The sequence below is a fragment of the Rhincodon typus genome, chromosome 13 (genome assembly GCF_021869965.1).
Source record: "Rhincodon typus isolate 14 chromosome 13, sRhiTyp1.1, whole genome shotgun sequence".
Lineage (NCBI taxonomy): Eukaryota > Metazoa > Chordata > Chondrichthyes > Orectolobiformes > Rhincodontidae > Rhincodon > Rhincodon typus.
The window spans coordinates 21,717,708-21,734,046 of NC_063344.1; the positions used below are offsets into that span (position 1 = coordinate 21,717,708).

A 16,339-nucleotide genomic window follows, 5' to 3' on the forward strand; every position below is an offset into this window, starting at 1 on the left:
TCTACATTCTGCTGTCACCCTGAAGACTAATCAATCCTATCCTCTCCACTTTGGTCTATGCATTTTGTAGTTTCCTGGCTCAACACAAGTAAGATTGTTTTTTTGAGTGACTAACCTGTGGATTAATTCAGTTGTCTACAAAAGGAAAAAATATGCAGTATTCCATGGTAAGATTGGTTAAAGTGGGCATTACATGAATGGCTTTTTCAAACAGCCAGCATAAAACATTATGCATTGAATGGCCTCCTTCTCTGCCATACTATTCCATTTGGAGTGGTCATATATCAGGTGCTTGCCACAGTGGTTAATCAGTTACAAAGTGTGATATCAATTATGTTGCCTGAAAGTGTAGTCTATGTGAAATACTTAAATCATTCACAATTACTGGCATAATCGATTATTTTGTCTGTCTTTTCTCCCACTCTCATTTCTGAGAATTGGAACAAGCTTATAGATAAAGTATTACAGTGCCATGCCATTGCCTTCTCCAGGATGACTGTCTAGGCGACTCCAGCTCATAAAAGTTTATTGAGCGCATTGAGGAGATTTTATGTCTGAGAATCAACCTGTTTGGTCACAATGAACACACTTCCTGAGGCCAACAAGTCATGGGGTGGGAATCAAACCTGAAGATTCTAGCCAAGAGGCATCAACATAAGGCAAAAGTGCGTCAAAGGCAGAGTAGTATAAATGGAGGATTTTAATCTTAACATAACCTGGGTGAGCCAGACAACCACCTGCTAGAAGTGTTATGAATTTCTAGTTTGTGTCCGGATTAGTTTCCTATGGCAATATATCTTGGATGTGACAAGGGAACAAACAATATTGAATCTAGTAATGAGCAATGAGTCTGATTTGATTAGTGACCCTTGTTGTTCCTGAGCATTTGTCAAGTTGTGATCATAATATGATCAAGTTTCGAGTGGTGTTTGTAAGAGACAAGTAAAGATCAGAGACTAGGAGAAAGACAAAAAAGGGACCTAAGGGGCAATTTTTTCACACAGAGTGCGGTGCATGTATGGAACAAGCTGCCAGAGGAAGTGGTGGAGGCTGCTACAATTACAACCTTTAAATACCATTTGGATGGGTACGTGAAAAGGAAGGGTTTAGATGGATAAGGGCCAAATGCCGGCAAATGGGACTAGATTAATTTAGGGTATCTGGTTAGCATGGACGAATTGGACCGAAGGGTCTGTTTCCGTGCTGTACAACTCTATGAATTTATTTTGCAATACTGCACTTTCTGGCTTACAAACCAGAAACATAACATGGCATAAGGTTATGACTGAAGTTCTGAAGAGGAGTCACTGGACCCAAAACATTAACTCTGCTTTCTCTCCACAATGCTGTCAGACCTGCTGAGTTTTTCCCAGCACCCTTTGATTTTGTTTCTGACTCCGAGTGGTCTGCTTTAGATTGGAGACCATCAAAACCAGCTTTCTTTACTGTGCAGACACAGAAAATAAAGACTGCTAAAAAAGCGTATGGGATCCTTGGCATTAATAGTCGAGAATGAAGTACAAATAAAAGGAAATTATGTTAAAACTCTGTAAAACACTGGCTTAGCCTCAGCTTGAATGATATGGCCACATTCTGGGCACAGAAAATATATGGAGAATGCAGAGTATCTGGCTTGATTCCTTGTTTTCTTATTCTTTCTTGTGATAGACTCACAGGTCTATACAGCATAGAAGAAAGTAATTCAGCCCATTGTGTCTGGTCTAGTCAAGAATGATCTGACTACGTTAATGAAGTTTTCCAGCTCTTGGCCCATAGCCCTGGAGGCTATGGTAGTACAAGTAAGCATTTAAATACTTCTTAAAAATTATGAGAATTTCTCACAACTATCCTTTCAGACAGCATGGAAACAAGCCCTTTGGCCCAACTTGCCCATGCTGCCCAGTGAGTTAAATAAATCTTTTTTTGTGACTTTGGTGTCACTTATAAGCCGAATTGATTAAAGGTGGCAGTTTCCTTCCTTAAAGGATATTGAACCTGATGGAGTTAATGAACAATCTGTAGTTTCAAAGTCAGCCGAACTGATGAAAAAGTAACATTGAGACATGAGACCTTGGAGCAGGAGTAGGCCTCTTGGCTCTTTAAATCTTCTCCAGCAGTAATCAGAGGCTGGGAGTTCTGTGTCAATCAACTTAACTCATGACTCCCCCACAAGGTTCAAGGCAGGTGTGGGGTGGAATACTCCCCACCTACCTGGATAGGTGTAGCTCCAAAAACACTCAAGAAGCTTGACACCATCCAGGACAAAGTAGCCTGTTTGATTGGCATCCAATTCACTAGTGGCAGCAGTGTGTACTATATAGGTGATGATTTACAAGGCATTGAAGTTGCTGCTACACACAGACTTCTGAGGTTCCCGCAGTTGAAGAAAAATTAGAGGGGATGCTGCCTGTGACCTCTACCACAGAGAAGGACTAGAACAGCTGATGCACAAGAAAATCATCACCTACAAGTTCCTCTCTAAGCCACTCACCGTTTTGACTTGGAAATATAAAAACTGCTCCTTTACTGTTGTTCGGTCTAACATCAGTCAGTGCACGAACTGAACCCACACTATTGGCATCACTCTGCTTTGCAAACCAGTCAATCAGGACATTGTCAACTACATTCCCGTTTCTTTTCAAAATAATACCATAGGATCTTTCATGTCTTCCTAAGGGAATAGACGTGGGCTCAGTTTAGCATCTCCTACAAAAAAAGGCAATCCTGGCAGTACAGGAAGGGTCTGAAGAAGGGTCTAGGCCCGAAACGTCAGCCTTCCTGCTCCTCTGATCCAGCTCTACACCTTGTTATCTTAGTACAGCACTCTCTCAGTATTGTACTGGATTGTCGAACCTGAGTCATTGGCATCCAAGTCCTGGATTGGGAATTCAATGGAAAACGTTCTGACCCAGAGAAAAGAATTTTATCGACTGAACCACGGTTAGCTTTTTATTCAGAATTCATTGGATAAATTGAATTTAAATTCCCCAGTTGCTGCGATAGATTGAATGTTTATGTCTCCAGGACAATACTCCAGATGTTTGGATCACTGGTCTCATAATAGAACCAGAATGCTAACAGATCCCACATTCTCCTTAAAGCAGAGAAGGTGAAGAAGAGATTTGGAATTTTCATAAAAATGAAGGATATCGAAAGAGTGGAGAGGCAGAAATTGCATCCAGTGACAGAGGAGGCAGTAACCAAACGACATGTACTTAAGCCACTACTTGAAATCTACCTCTTTGACCAAGTTTTCAGTCAACTCTCCTACCATCTCCTCAGGTAGCACAGTACCAATTTTTAAAAATAATGCTCTTGTGTAGAGCAATGCAATGTTTCATTTTGTCAAAAGCACTACATAAATACAAGTTGTTGTTAAAATGTAGAGGTATGAGCGAAAACAAGTAGATAATTGAATCAGAGAGTCTGCCCAGGAAAGACGGCCTAGTTTCTGGGCTGTATTGTGTTATGAAAGGGTCAGGAGAAACCAGGAAACACTCACAAAGAGATGCCAGGTGTGCAAACAGAGCAGTGAAAATACCATTCTTCAAATTATTCCAGGCCATATTACTTTTGAAATGCCAAACCAAACAGACCCTCTGCACATCCAACTTGGCAAACCCAAGAGCTTCAACTTATTATTTTGCTCTTCTCAAGCTGAAATGGTATTTGTTTGAAATGAGCTATCTCCCAGTGTGAGAGCGGGAGCTGTATTATTGGGCTTGTGTCAACCATCACTGCTCTTTTCTGTCATTTCACCTTTGAGGAAATAAACTGAATCTCACAGAAGTTTTAACAATTTCAAGCCAAGATCGCATCAGCCTGCTCTTTCCCTCTATCCCTTCCACCTCTCCCTGAAACATAGGTTTCAGAGAAGTTAGTCTCTAGACCTTTACATTCCTAATGAGGGCAGCTGGAAGGCTGGTGAACTCTCCACATTCCGCACTCCAGCTGAAACCAATATCCTAGAGATCCTTTTAAATCATCACTTGAGCCAGGAGACCTGGGTTCAAGTCCTACCTGCTCCAGAGTTGTGTCACATCTCTGAATAGGTTGTTTAGGAAAAAACATTAAAATCATCATTTGAGTTAAAGTGAGGACCCAGGGCAAGGTAAGCCATCAAGAAAGAAGGGTTTGGAATCCCAATGCAATGTCTCAGCTGGAGGATCAGAGACCATTTTTAATGTTATGTGTCTGATGTCATATCCTGAAGGTTTAAGGAGGAGTTTGGTTCTATTAATACACCTGAAGGGTATGCAGAATGGGGAAAAGGTGCTCATGACTGTAGCCACCTGACATGTTTCATCCTCAAACTAGACGGATGGCATCTGGATCTCCCTAAGTGGGATCGTTAAACTAACCTTAAACTCAGGCAGATTACTGCTGCAAACCAACCCCACCAGGAATGTAGTGCAGGCAAACCCACATCAGGAAGAAGCCTGCATTCAGGAAATGGAGAACATCTCCATCCTATCTGGTTCAAAAATAGAAGATCGGTCTGAGAACCCACTGGAATATCTGATCCATCTTTAGACAGCACATCCAAGGTGAATTTTGTAAGAATAAACCCTGTATGACCTTGGAATGATAATTTCATTGTCACATTCTTACTTTCAATGAGCATTGCTCAATGAGGAACACAATGGTGCAACAGTTCCACTTCCTGCAATCAACTGACAGTCTGGTGCCTTCAGAAAGCACAGCTGACACCAAAATTGGTGGTATAGTGGACATTGGAGAAGGTTATCTAAGTTTACAAAGGGATCTTGATCAATTGGGCCAATAGGCTGAGGAGTGGCAGATGGAGTTTAATTTGGATAAATGTGAAGTGTTCTACTTTTGTAAAACAAACATGGGGCAAGATTTATACAGTTAATGATAGGGCCCTGGGTAGTGTTGTCAAATAGAGAGACCTAGGGTTTAGACACATAGTTCTTTGAAAGTTGCATCACAAGTAGACAGGGTGGTTAAGAAGGCATTTAGCACACCTGCCTTTATTGCTCAAACCATTGATTATAGGAGGTTGGTGAGGCCACTTTTGGAATACTGTGTACAGTTCTGGTCACCATGCTACAGGAAAGATACTATTAAATTAGAGAGGGTTCAGAAAACATTTACCAGGATGTTGCTGGGACTGGAGGGTTTGAGTTATAAGCAGAGGATGGGGCTTTTTCACTGGAGAGTAGGAGGTTGAGGAGTGACTTTAAAGAGATTTATAAAATCATGAGGGCCACAGATAAGGTGAATAGCAAAGCACCTTTCCCTAGAGGATGGGAGTTTGAAACTCGAGGACATATTTTTTAAGGTGAGAGGAAAAATATTTAAAAGGGACCCGAGGAGCAACTTTTCCACAAAGAGGGTGGTTCATATAAGGTTTTGGAGTAGATCTGTAGCTCGGGTTGTGGGTGTTGAGGTTGGTTGGCTCGCTGAGCTGGTTTGTTGTTTTGCAGACGTTTCATTACCATGCTTGGTAACAGCAGAAAGATTCTACACGCCCCGACACACTCATCACACTACCCTACATCAGGAACACGTCGGAATTCACCACAAGACTCCTGCGACCGCTGGGCATCAGAATGGCACACAAGCCCACATCAACCCTACAACAACTGCTCACCCGAACTAAAGACCCACTCCCCCGAACTAAAGACCCACTCCCCACCATGGACAGGACCAATGTCATCTACAAAATCCCCTGCAGAGACTGTGAGAAACACTACATCTGACAAACCGGAAGGAAACTAACAACAAGAGTACATGAACACCAACTGGCTACAAAAAGACACGACCAATACTCACTCATCTCAATCCACATGGACAAGGAGAACCACGACTTCGACTGGGACAACACCAAGATCCTGGGACAGGCTAGGCAGAGACAAGCACGAGAATTCCTGGAAGCATGGCATCGACCCCATATACATTCTACCACGAAGGAAAACCGGAAGAATCCATTTCAACGGACTCCAGAGTTTAAAAACCAGGCGGGAAAACACACAGACGCTTCATCGGAGGCTGCACTGAGGATGTTACCAAGCATGGTAATGAAACGACTGCAAAACAACAAGCCAGCTCGACCAGTCAACCAACCTCAACAGGGTGGTTCATATGTGGAATGAGCTGTCAGAGGAAGTGGTAGATGTAAGAATTTTTACAACATTTAAAAGACATTTGGATAGGTGCATGAATAGGAAAGGTTTAGAGGGATATGGGCCGAATCCAGGCAGGTGGGACTAGATTTAGTTTTGGGAGGTTTGGTCGATGTAGACAAGTTGGACCAAATTGTCTGTTTCTGTGCTGTACGACTCTATGACTCTATGACTCTATGGCTCCATAGCAGAAAGAAACTTTTCTGTTTAATTTTGAAACGGTCCAGCAGGACACAGGAATGCCTCCTCAAACAAACAGAATAACAAATACAAACAATTTCTCCCATTGAACTAAGACAACAACAGAAGAGAAACGAGCAGGTGTCGACCATTTGGCCCCTCATGCATGCTCGCCCCTTCAATACAACCATGCTGATCTTGGGTTTGAACTCCACTTCCTACCTCACTTCTCACATCCCTGGGCTCTCTGCCCTGAATATGTTCATAATCCTCTGGGATAGAAGATTCACAATCCTCTGATTGGCATCAGCTTTTCCTTGATTTGAGAATGAGACCTACTCAGAGTTGGGTTGTCAGACGATTGCTGATCCATAGGTATTTGGACATATGAGCAGGGCATCATCCGAAGCATGAAGATTTAATGAATAGCTTGTGAAATTTGTGAAGATTGGGAAACAATAATGCAGTCATCCATACTCTGCAGGGCATGGATGTCTATAGTGAGCAGTTACATTTTGGCTCAGAGGTGACTGAGGTTAAAGAACCTTCCATCGAGTTGGTATTTGATACTGACCAACAGAGGGCACTGATCTTTGAAATGGTGAATAGACTGTCAGGAAAATTACACATAGTAAAGGAGCTGTGTACACCACTGGCATGGCACCAGCCCGCACACACTCATTTCATTTCTAACCGATTATAGGATAGTGATGAAGTTTCTTAGCTATCCAAATGGAGTCATAGAGTTATACAACATGGAAACAGACCCTTCGGTCCAATTCATCCATGCTGACCAGATATCTGAAACTTATCGAGTCCTTTTCTCTAGCATTTGGCCTATATCCCTCTAAACCCTTCCTATTCATATACCCATCCAGACACCATTTAAATGCTGTAAATGTATCCACCTTCATCACTTCTTCTGGCACCTCATTCCATACACACACCACCCTCTGCATGAAAACACTGTTCCTCAGGTCTCTTTTAAATCTTTCCCCTCTCACCTTAAAACTATGCCCTCTAGTTTTGGACTCACTTAGCTGGGGAAAATGACTTTGGCTTTTCATCTATCCATGCCCCTCATGATTTTATAAATCTCTATAAGGTCACCCCTCAGCTCCAATGCACTTATTCTCTCCCTATACCTCGAGAAACCGCCAATCCTGGCAATATCTTTGTAATTTTTTTCTGAACCCTTTCAAGTTTAACATCTTTCCTAACATAGGGAGACCAGAATTGAACACAGTATTCTAGAAGTGGCCATACAAATGTCCTGTACAGCCATAACATAACATCCCAACTCCTATACTCAATGTTCTGACCAGTGAAGGCAAGCATGCCAAACTGCCTTCTTTACCACCCCGTCTACCTGCGACTCCACTTTCAAGGAACTATGCACCTGCGCCCCTAGGCCCCTTTGTTTGGCAACACTCCCCAGGGCCCATTGGCCAAATCTTTAGAGCACAATCCATAGAGTCTTGCAATTTACTGAGTCAAATGCTTTGGTCAGGTTGATGATTGAATTGAAAAATTTCTGGTGTTGTTCTCAACATTTTCTTCAATTTGTCTGATAGCAACAAGGATGACAGAGGTTCCTCTGGTAGGGCTTAAGTCAGACTGTTAATAGAATCTTCCTTGGCTTTGAACAACCTGGGCCATGGTGATAAGTTTGAGAGAATCATGTGAGATGTCGAGTGAGGCCTTTCTCAACATCATGGCTGACAAGTTGCATTTTCTAAGTTCCAGGCATTAAGATGACATTTTCATTAGTGGACGGTAAGAAATCTATTAATGAGGATTATCACTCATTATCACCTTCCCTACTACAAAATGTCACCTCTCTAATATGCAGGCTCCCATTCTCCCATCTGCCTGATGGGAACTAGACACCAAGAGTTTCTGACAAGACAGTCAGAGCAGGTACCTGGTGACTCCAGCATACCACTCTCTCCTCTGGACCTCCATCTTGGATACTAGTTGCCAACATTGCAGGGCATGCTCCAAAGGCAGCAACAGCATGCATCCTACATCCACAAACACTGGCATCTGATAAGTACCAGCCTCATTGCATCATCATGGCACATCTTGCAGTATGGTTCCACACTGCAGTGCTACATTTTTCAGCATGGCAGCACCTACCATTGGAAGAGATAGTAGAAACTGCCGATGCTGGAGTCTGAGGTAACAAGGTGGTCCAGACCTGAAACGTCAGCTTTCCTGCTCCTCTGATGCTGCCTGGCCTGCTGTGTTCATCCAGCTCTACACCTTGTTACCTACCATGGGAATGCTTGTTCCAGGACCAGGCTGCATTTCAGGGTTGCTCACTCACTCTCTAAGTACTCACTCACTTTGCGCTTGGACACAGTCAGTCATCCGTTCAGGATGATGAGGGTCAGAGGCCACATCTGGCAAGAGTCTGTGGAGTGGACCAGAGTCAGTCTGGCAGCATCCTTGTCTTTTGCTCTTTTCCCCCTCAGCCAGTTCTGAACCACTCAGAGTATTCCTGTTGTGATTTACCATTCGGTGCAGACACAAAGCCAAGCAAGTTGTGATGGTGGACATGCTGTGATACAGTGCCATGCTCTTACAAACTCACCCTTACAGCATGTACCAGGTGCCTGTGCCACAAACACACTGCATGTGCTACAACCAAATGGCAATGTCTCAAAATCAAAGGAGAATAGTCTTCAGTCATTGAGGTCTTCCATTAGACAGGGAGTCCAAGTACAAACAGTAAAGGGCAGCTTTTACTGAATTTCTATGCACTTGGGCACATGCAGTCATCCACTCAAGTGGTGAGGTCGAAGGTTACATCTCACTACAGTCCATGGAATGGGTCAGTGTCAGTGCGACTATGTATATATGTACAGGGAGCATTCAATGGGTCTGATCAGTCACCGGTCAGGGCTACCTGTTGCACTGGTTGGGCGGGGGGAGCACATACAGTCCAGGGAGTCTGTTCAATGAATGTCAAAAGTGGGGAGTTGGATCAGGGATACTCTTATGGTAGAGAGGTGGGAGTTTCAGTGCTGGGGACTGCAGTCAGCAACCTGCATGTAGAAGGAACATCACCTTGTGCATGATAGGGTGCAGCAGCATCAGGTGTTACAAGCCAGACATGACTTAATTTATACCTATTTCCAGTAGATGAGAGCAGGGTGCAGTGATAATCAGTGACTGCAAATTTCTTTGTGCTCAACATAAAAGCAATTTGTTTCTGTTACAAGAGGCAAATATAGCTTCTTTTTGTTTGCTTTATGTTTAATTTATGCTGGTGAATAAAGGTAAATATTTTGAGCCATGTGAACTATTCCCTGTATCAGTGACAGTCCCACATTGAACAACGCTGGGCATCAGGGAAAGAGTAGCAGTGACTTAGAGAATTATAAAAGTGAAATTAGCTGACGACAGGTAAGCTCTGTGATCTCTTAAACAGAAAAAGGTGTTGGAATGGGCAGTTGTATGTCCAAGTGCCAGCTATGTCATCTACATGCCATGAGAGGCATTGCTTTGATGCTGCTGTGCCACTTTAGTGATGGTGAAGAGCAGCTATGGAATGCTTGACAGGGTGTATGACTGGGTTCAAAGTTGACACCAGCACCAAGAATCCCAGGATATCATGGCAGTGGAGAATATTTCCAGCAATGGTGATTGGGAGAATCAAGCAAGCCTCAGGCTAGAGGGACATGGTAAGTAGTTAATGAGCTGAGTTTGGGGCGATCATGTAAGAAAATCATATGAGAAATGAGAAATTCACAAAGATCCTTAGACACCACTTTCCAAACCCATTACCATTTAGAAGGATAAGGGAGCAGATACAATGGAACACCACCACCTGCATTTCCCTTCCAAGTCACTCACCATTCTGGCTTAGAAATATATTGCTGTTCTGTCACTGTTGCTAGGTCAAAATCCTGGAATTCCCTCCCTAATGGCATTGCGCGTCTACCTACAGTACATGGACTGCAGTGGTTCAAGAAGGCAGATCACCTCCACCTTCTCAAGGGCAACTACAAGCTGGCAATAAACGCTGGCCAGCCAGCGATGTCCACATCTCATGAGTGAATAAAATAAAATCCACTTGGCCTTGTGGAGAGAAACCTTTCAAGAAAATTGACAAAACTGACACATTACCAAAATGTGGGAAAATTCAGCCCTGTGATTCTGGGAGGATTTCCTCAAGCCCAGGAGAATGTGTCAGGGCTTTCCTGGTTTGGACACAAGGGAAATATCTCAATATTTTGATCTAGTTTCCTTCTTGAATATAATTACATTGATTCTAAAGTCATGGGAGGACTCAAAAACAAAGTTGATGGAAAAGTTTAGCAGGTCTGGCAGCATCTGTGAAGGAAAAAACAGAGTTAATGTTTTGGGTCCGGTGACCCTTCCTCAGAACTGACCCGAAACGTTAACTGTGCTTTTTTCTTCACAGATGCTGCCAGATCTGCTGAGCTTTTCCAGCAACTTTGTTTTTGTTCCTGATTTACAGCATCCGCAGTTCTTTCAGTTTGCAGAATGAGTGCATATCAGTAAAGGTCCACCAGCTTTCATAACCTCAGCTGGAATACCTTAAGGTGGCAGACTTTGTTGTTCTTCTACTGTTTCAGTGGTTTTTGCTGCTCCTCTACTGAAGGCGGTTCATCCTTAAATTCTACCAAGGTGTAATGGAGGAGTAGCCTGGAGAGCACCAACAGCCACTGTGAATTCATTGCTGATTTACTCTTTCCAACACTGACAGATGGCACAGTCATCCATAAGAAGAAAAACACCTTCCCATGAATGAAGGGATTTTGTATTGTTTTTTTCCAAACCATCTTCCTAATGGGTCATTCCACAAAACAGACACATGGCCAAGCCCAGGGTTCAAGTCCCCGAGAAGGATGATCTTTTCTTCCACTGGGATGACCATGAAGTCAGTACAGAACTTTCCCTTAACATCTTCATCTGAGTCAAGGGTCAGGTGATAAATGCTGATAACAGGGACATATTGTTTATGGCTAATTTGCAAGTGAATTGTCATGAATTTTTTCATTTATACGAAAGCAGAGCCCAGACAGTGCATCCATGTTCTTATTCTGAATGGTTAAACACAATGCTTTGGAAATGAGGGGTTTCTGTCAGCCTTTCCTTTCCAGTGGAAGATATAATCCACTGGCTTGTTTCTACAGCTCCTTCCTTCACCATCTCGCCTGCAACTCCCTCTCCCAAAAAGATTGCTCCTGAGTATGACAGTGTCAATTTGGACTGTCAATGGCTCACTTAATAGGATTGTGGGTTCCTCCAACATTCTAAGTTGTTAAGTATCCTTGTTTTGGCCATAAAATAAAACTGTAATTGAGACTGAAATGAAAAGACAGCTGAAAGAAGTTTAAGATTACGTAAAGATAGAATGAGCTGATCAAAATTAACATGATCTGCCCATTCAAATTTGACAGTATAGGATTACAAATGAGCTAAGAACAACTTCAGGTGTTTTGAACATAACAGTAACAACATAAATATTTGGAACTAATTTAGGGAGGCCTGCAAATCCAAATTTGGGATTTAAATTTTTCAAAATGAGAATTCAAAATTCATACACTTAAATCTGCAGTTGCATTTGGTTTATTTGGACAATCCTTTAAAAATTGATTCCAAATCACGTTAGAACCTAAATTATGACAGTTTTCAACAGATGGTGATTGGTATGTAAAGAATATAAAGTGAAAGATTAAATGCCTCCTCTAATTCATGACAACCAGGAGTCACAAGTTAAATTAATCTTGCAGAACACGTACTGTAGCCAAATTAACAGATAACACAAAAATGGATGGAAAAGCAGGTTGCAAGAGGGATACAAACAGTTTACAGAGAGGTAGTGACTAAGTGAGCAAAAAGTTGGCAAATGGACTACAATGTGGGAAAATGCAAAGTTGTTCATTTTGGAAAGGAGAGCAAAAGAACAGAGTATTATTTTAATGGAGAAAAACTGCAGAAAGCTGCAACGCAAAGGGACTTGGGGGTAATTGAGCATGGAACACAGAAAGCTAGCACACAGGTACAACAGATAATCAGGAGGCAAAAGGAATGTTGGCCTTTATTTCTAGGGATTTGGAAAATAACAGTAGAGAGGTCTAACTGCAACTGTACAAGGCGATGGTGAGACCACATTTGGAGTACAGTGAACAGTTTTGGTCCCCTTGTTTAAGGAAAGATATAATTTTACTGGCGGCAATTCAGAGAAGATTCACTCGGATGAGCCTGGTATGGGGGGATTGTCTTAAGAGCAAACGCTAAACAAACCGGGTCTCTACTCACTGGAGATAGAAGAATGAGAAGTGATCACATTGAAATATATAGGATTCTTTAGGAACTTGACAGGGTAAATGTTAAATGGATATTTCCCCTTATGGGAGAGTCTAGGACCAGAGGGCATTGTCTCAGAATAAAGGAGTGCCTATTTAAGGCGAGATGAAGAAGAATTTCTTCTGTCAGAGGTTGGAACTCCTTGCCACAGAGAGCTGTTGAAGTTGAGTCCTGGTGTGTATTTAAGGCTGAGATTGATTCTTGATCAGTAGGGGAATGAAGGATACAGGGAAAGGCCTGGAAAGTGGAAATGAAGAATGTCGGATCAGCCATGATCTGATTGTATGGTGGAATAGGCTTGAGGGTCAAACAACCTAATCCTGTTCCTATTTCTTATGGTCTTATGGCCATTCTCAGGGTATGTCTACCAGAAAGTATCTCAAATGTATCGTGCACAAACCATAATCTGTTATCCCTCAAATTGAGAATGACATCTCCTCAGGTCCACAAGTTTCGATCATGGGGACATAATGTTCCCACAGAGTGTAGGTCCAAGTGGCACAGTCTAATGGTGGTGCATCTTTCATAGACCTTTCTTTCTTTGGCGTGAGCAAAGAGGAGTACTGATGGCAGCAGACACCTTTGTCCCATCGCAGATTTCCAAACCACCTTCATATTACTGTCACTTATCACACATGAAGGATCACCAGGTTCACAGTCCTGACCCTGTCAGTAATTCTCCTGACATCATAGGACTCGGTAAATGGACCCTGGCAAATGGCTGCATGTGACTGCATTCAATGTGGGACCTTTGGAGTACGTCATTGCTCGCACAATCTTGATGGGTTGGAGTCAGATTTCAGTGACATGTCGAGCCACAAGATCGGGAACACCTTACTGCTGCAGCCTGCTGACACCCTCACAACCAATGAGGCACACAATCATCCTTCCATTGCCTCTTTTGCCATTCAGGACCTTTAGCATGACACTGTATCTGGCCCATAACTCCTGATCTTGCTGTCATAAAGGTCCTAGCCATAACTGAGAGCTCCTGATGGCATTGCTCAAGGTAATGTCGGAGCACGTAATCCTCCCCACATCAAGGCAATAATCCATAGAGAGACACTTGGGCAGAGAATTACAAGGATTCACAACCCTTTGAATGAAGAAATTTCTCATGATTTCAAATCTAAGTCATCGTCCCCTTATCCTGAGTCTGTGACTCCTTGTTTAAAATTTCCCAGCTGGGGGAAATAACCTTTCAGTGTCTTCTCTCTCAAGTCCCTTGTCCATCTCAATGAGAATATCTCTCATTATTCCAAACTCCAGAGAATATCAAACCAATTTACTCAGCCTCTCACCCCAGGGTCCAGCCTCATGGACCTTCACTGTACTGTCTCCTTCCTCTAATAAGAAGATGGAAACTGCACACGGTACTCCACATGTGATCAGACAAAAGCCCAGCACAATTGTAGAAAGATCTCTTTACTCCTGTGCTGCAATCCCTTTGCAGTAAAGGCCAAAAGCCATTTGCCTTCCTAATTCCTTAAACTGAATGCTGACTTCCCGTGCTCCTTAGAAATCTACAATCAAGCCTCTCTGAACATCAACATTCACAATTACACTGCCTTTTACATGTGTAATAAGAAAATGAATAACCTCATGCTTCCCCACATTATATTCTGATTAACATGTTGTTGCCTATTTGTTTAACCTAACAATATCTCTTTACAGTCTGTCTGTATCCTCCTCACTACTTATATTCTTAGCTAACCAGTTCCAACAAGCACTATGAATAACTGTTAAAGGTGCTTCACAGAGTCAAGTTTTGTGGTTGAAAGTGATGTCGAAATATATTCCCTCAGCTCTGAAATTCCCTCCTTGTACCTCACCATTCTCTAACTCTTCTCCCGGCCCTGAGGCACTCAATAAAGCTACTTCTTTGACCAAACCTTTGGTCAGTGTGTCTTAATATCTCATATGACAACTTTAATTGGACACCACTCTTCTGAAGCATTACAGGCCAAGGATCAAAGTATCGAATAACTTCAAACTCTTGTTATTTTCGGAAGTGGACTGTGATCTGCTCACCTGTACATTTAAACTTGCACTGGTTTCATACTGATCAGGAAGTAAGGTTGGTGGAGGTGGAAATCCCCCAGGGAATGTTGACATCGGGCTCAAACCTTCTACAGGTGGAGGAGGTGGAGGGAATTCACCTGTAGGCAAAACAAGGAAATTCAAACATCTGTAACTTCAAATTCAACTGGTTTACAAGACAGTATGTTAAAAAACAGAACACAACACTATAATTATTTTCCCGACTCAACAAAATAGGTGACAGGCATTTACTAGTTAAGTGGACACGGCATCGCCCTGAGAAATCAGAATCAACCTGCCTGGATTAAAATGAAATAAAGTCTGGCAGTTAATTGTCAAGCATCATCAGCTGGTGCATTCTCCGTGGCAACATGTGCACAAATCAATATTTAGTTGCTAACCAGTCATCACTGCAAATTGTCCTGATGGCTACAGGTTGGAAAGTTTCTGTACTTATGTTTACATAAGGGCAATTTGAACTGACACAAAAGTAGAATCAGATATAATTTATCAACATTCTCAATAATAATCAAGTTTTCATTAAATTTAAAGCCACAACACACAAAGAAAAAATATCTCTGAGGCACCAGTGCACTTAAATTACCAAAACACAACAGACATAAATTAACATAACAAAATAATGCTGTAAATATGAAACAAAAAGAAAAATTGCTAGAGGAACTCATTAGGTCTGGCTGAATCTGACCAGAGAAAGCAGAGTTAACATTTCAAGTCCAAAGACCCTTATTCAGAACATATGGTTCCAGGTTTCTTTTCAATTAACTGACACATATTTCAACAAATGAAAAGCAATTACCCTAAACACACATTCCATTGTGCAAACATATTACTGGGATGTTTGAACCAAGTAGTGACAACTCATTTCCCGCATCACAGATCTCAGTTTCAAACTTGATTAACAATTCAGCGTTCAGTGCAGCAGGATCCTCGACATTTTTTTCTAAAAATAGTAGCTCTAAAACTTATGTGGCTCTAAACTAGAGATTCCACATTAGTTTACAAGGAATTCATTATCTCAATGATTTAAAGTTTTCTTGGATCCCAGTTGGCTGAGTATTCCTTTATTGACAAGTTGTAGCCTCTCTCTATCCCCATTACTTTCTGCAGCCTCCCTCTGAGGCCACATTCCTTTCGAAGAATTTCACAACCTCCCACACACACTGCATCCTCATTTTCCCCTCACTGCTCATGCAACGTCTGTCTTCCCACGCACCCTTGTGCAACACTCCTGCGGCCGCCACCCTTTCCCCGCCATTGCACTCCTCCAGTTGATAAACTGACACAAGAAGTAGCAGACAGAACTCCTGAATCCAGCAAAAGGCCCAAACCAGCCCAGACTACCTCCACCCCACATCGAGATCTTGCCCAGCATCCTGGCACCAGCTGTCATCCTGTGGACCTCAACCCCTAACAAAAGGTTTGCATAGAGACATCTCCAATTCAAGGACTGAATTTCATAACTGGTTGCTGGCTCTCCAATAACGAGCTATTTTTCTCCCAAGTTGTCTGTTGATAGGTTCATCAGTAAGCCCATCAGCAACAAACAGAGGAGATAACACAGTGTGGAGCTGGAGGAACACAGCAGGCCAGGCAGCATCAGAGAA

The 16,339-nt window shown here is 42.4% G+C and overlaps 1 protein-coding gene across 3 annotated transcripts in view; it reads right to left on the reverse strand.

Annotated features, from left to right (window-relative positions):
* The window catches only part of LOC109915894 (lipoma-preferred partner homolog), a 344,491-nt gene that overhangs the window by 126,338 nt on the left and 201,814 nt on the right, over positions 1–16,339 (reverse strand). For all 3 annotated transcript variants that reach the window (XM_048604817.1, XM_048604816.1, XM_048604818.1), the window contains one exon: positions 14,706–14,833. In XM_048604817.1, coding sequence (XP_048460774.1) covers positions 14,706–14,833 — 128 coding nt within the window. The remainder of the gene's footprint in view (positions 1–14,705; positions 14,834–16,339) is intronic.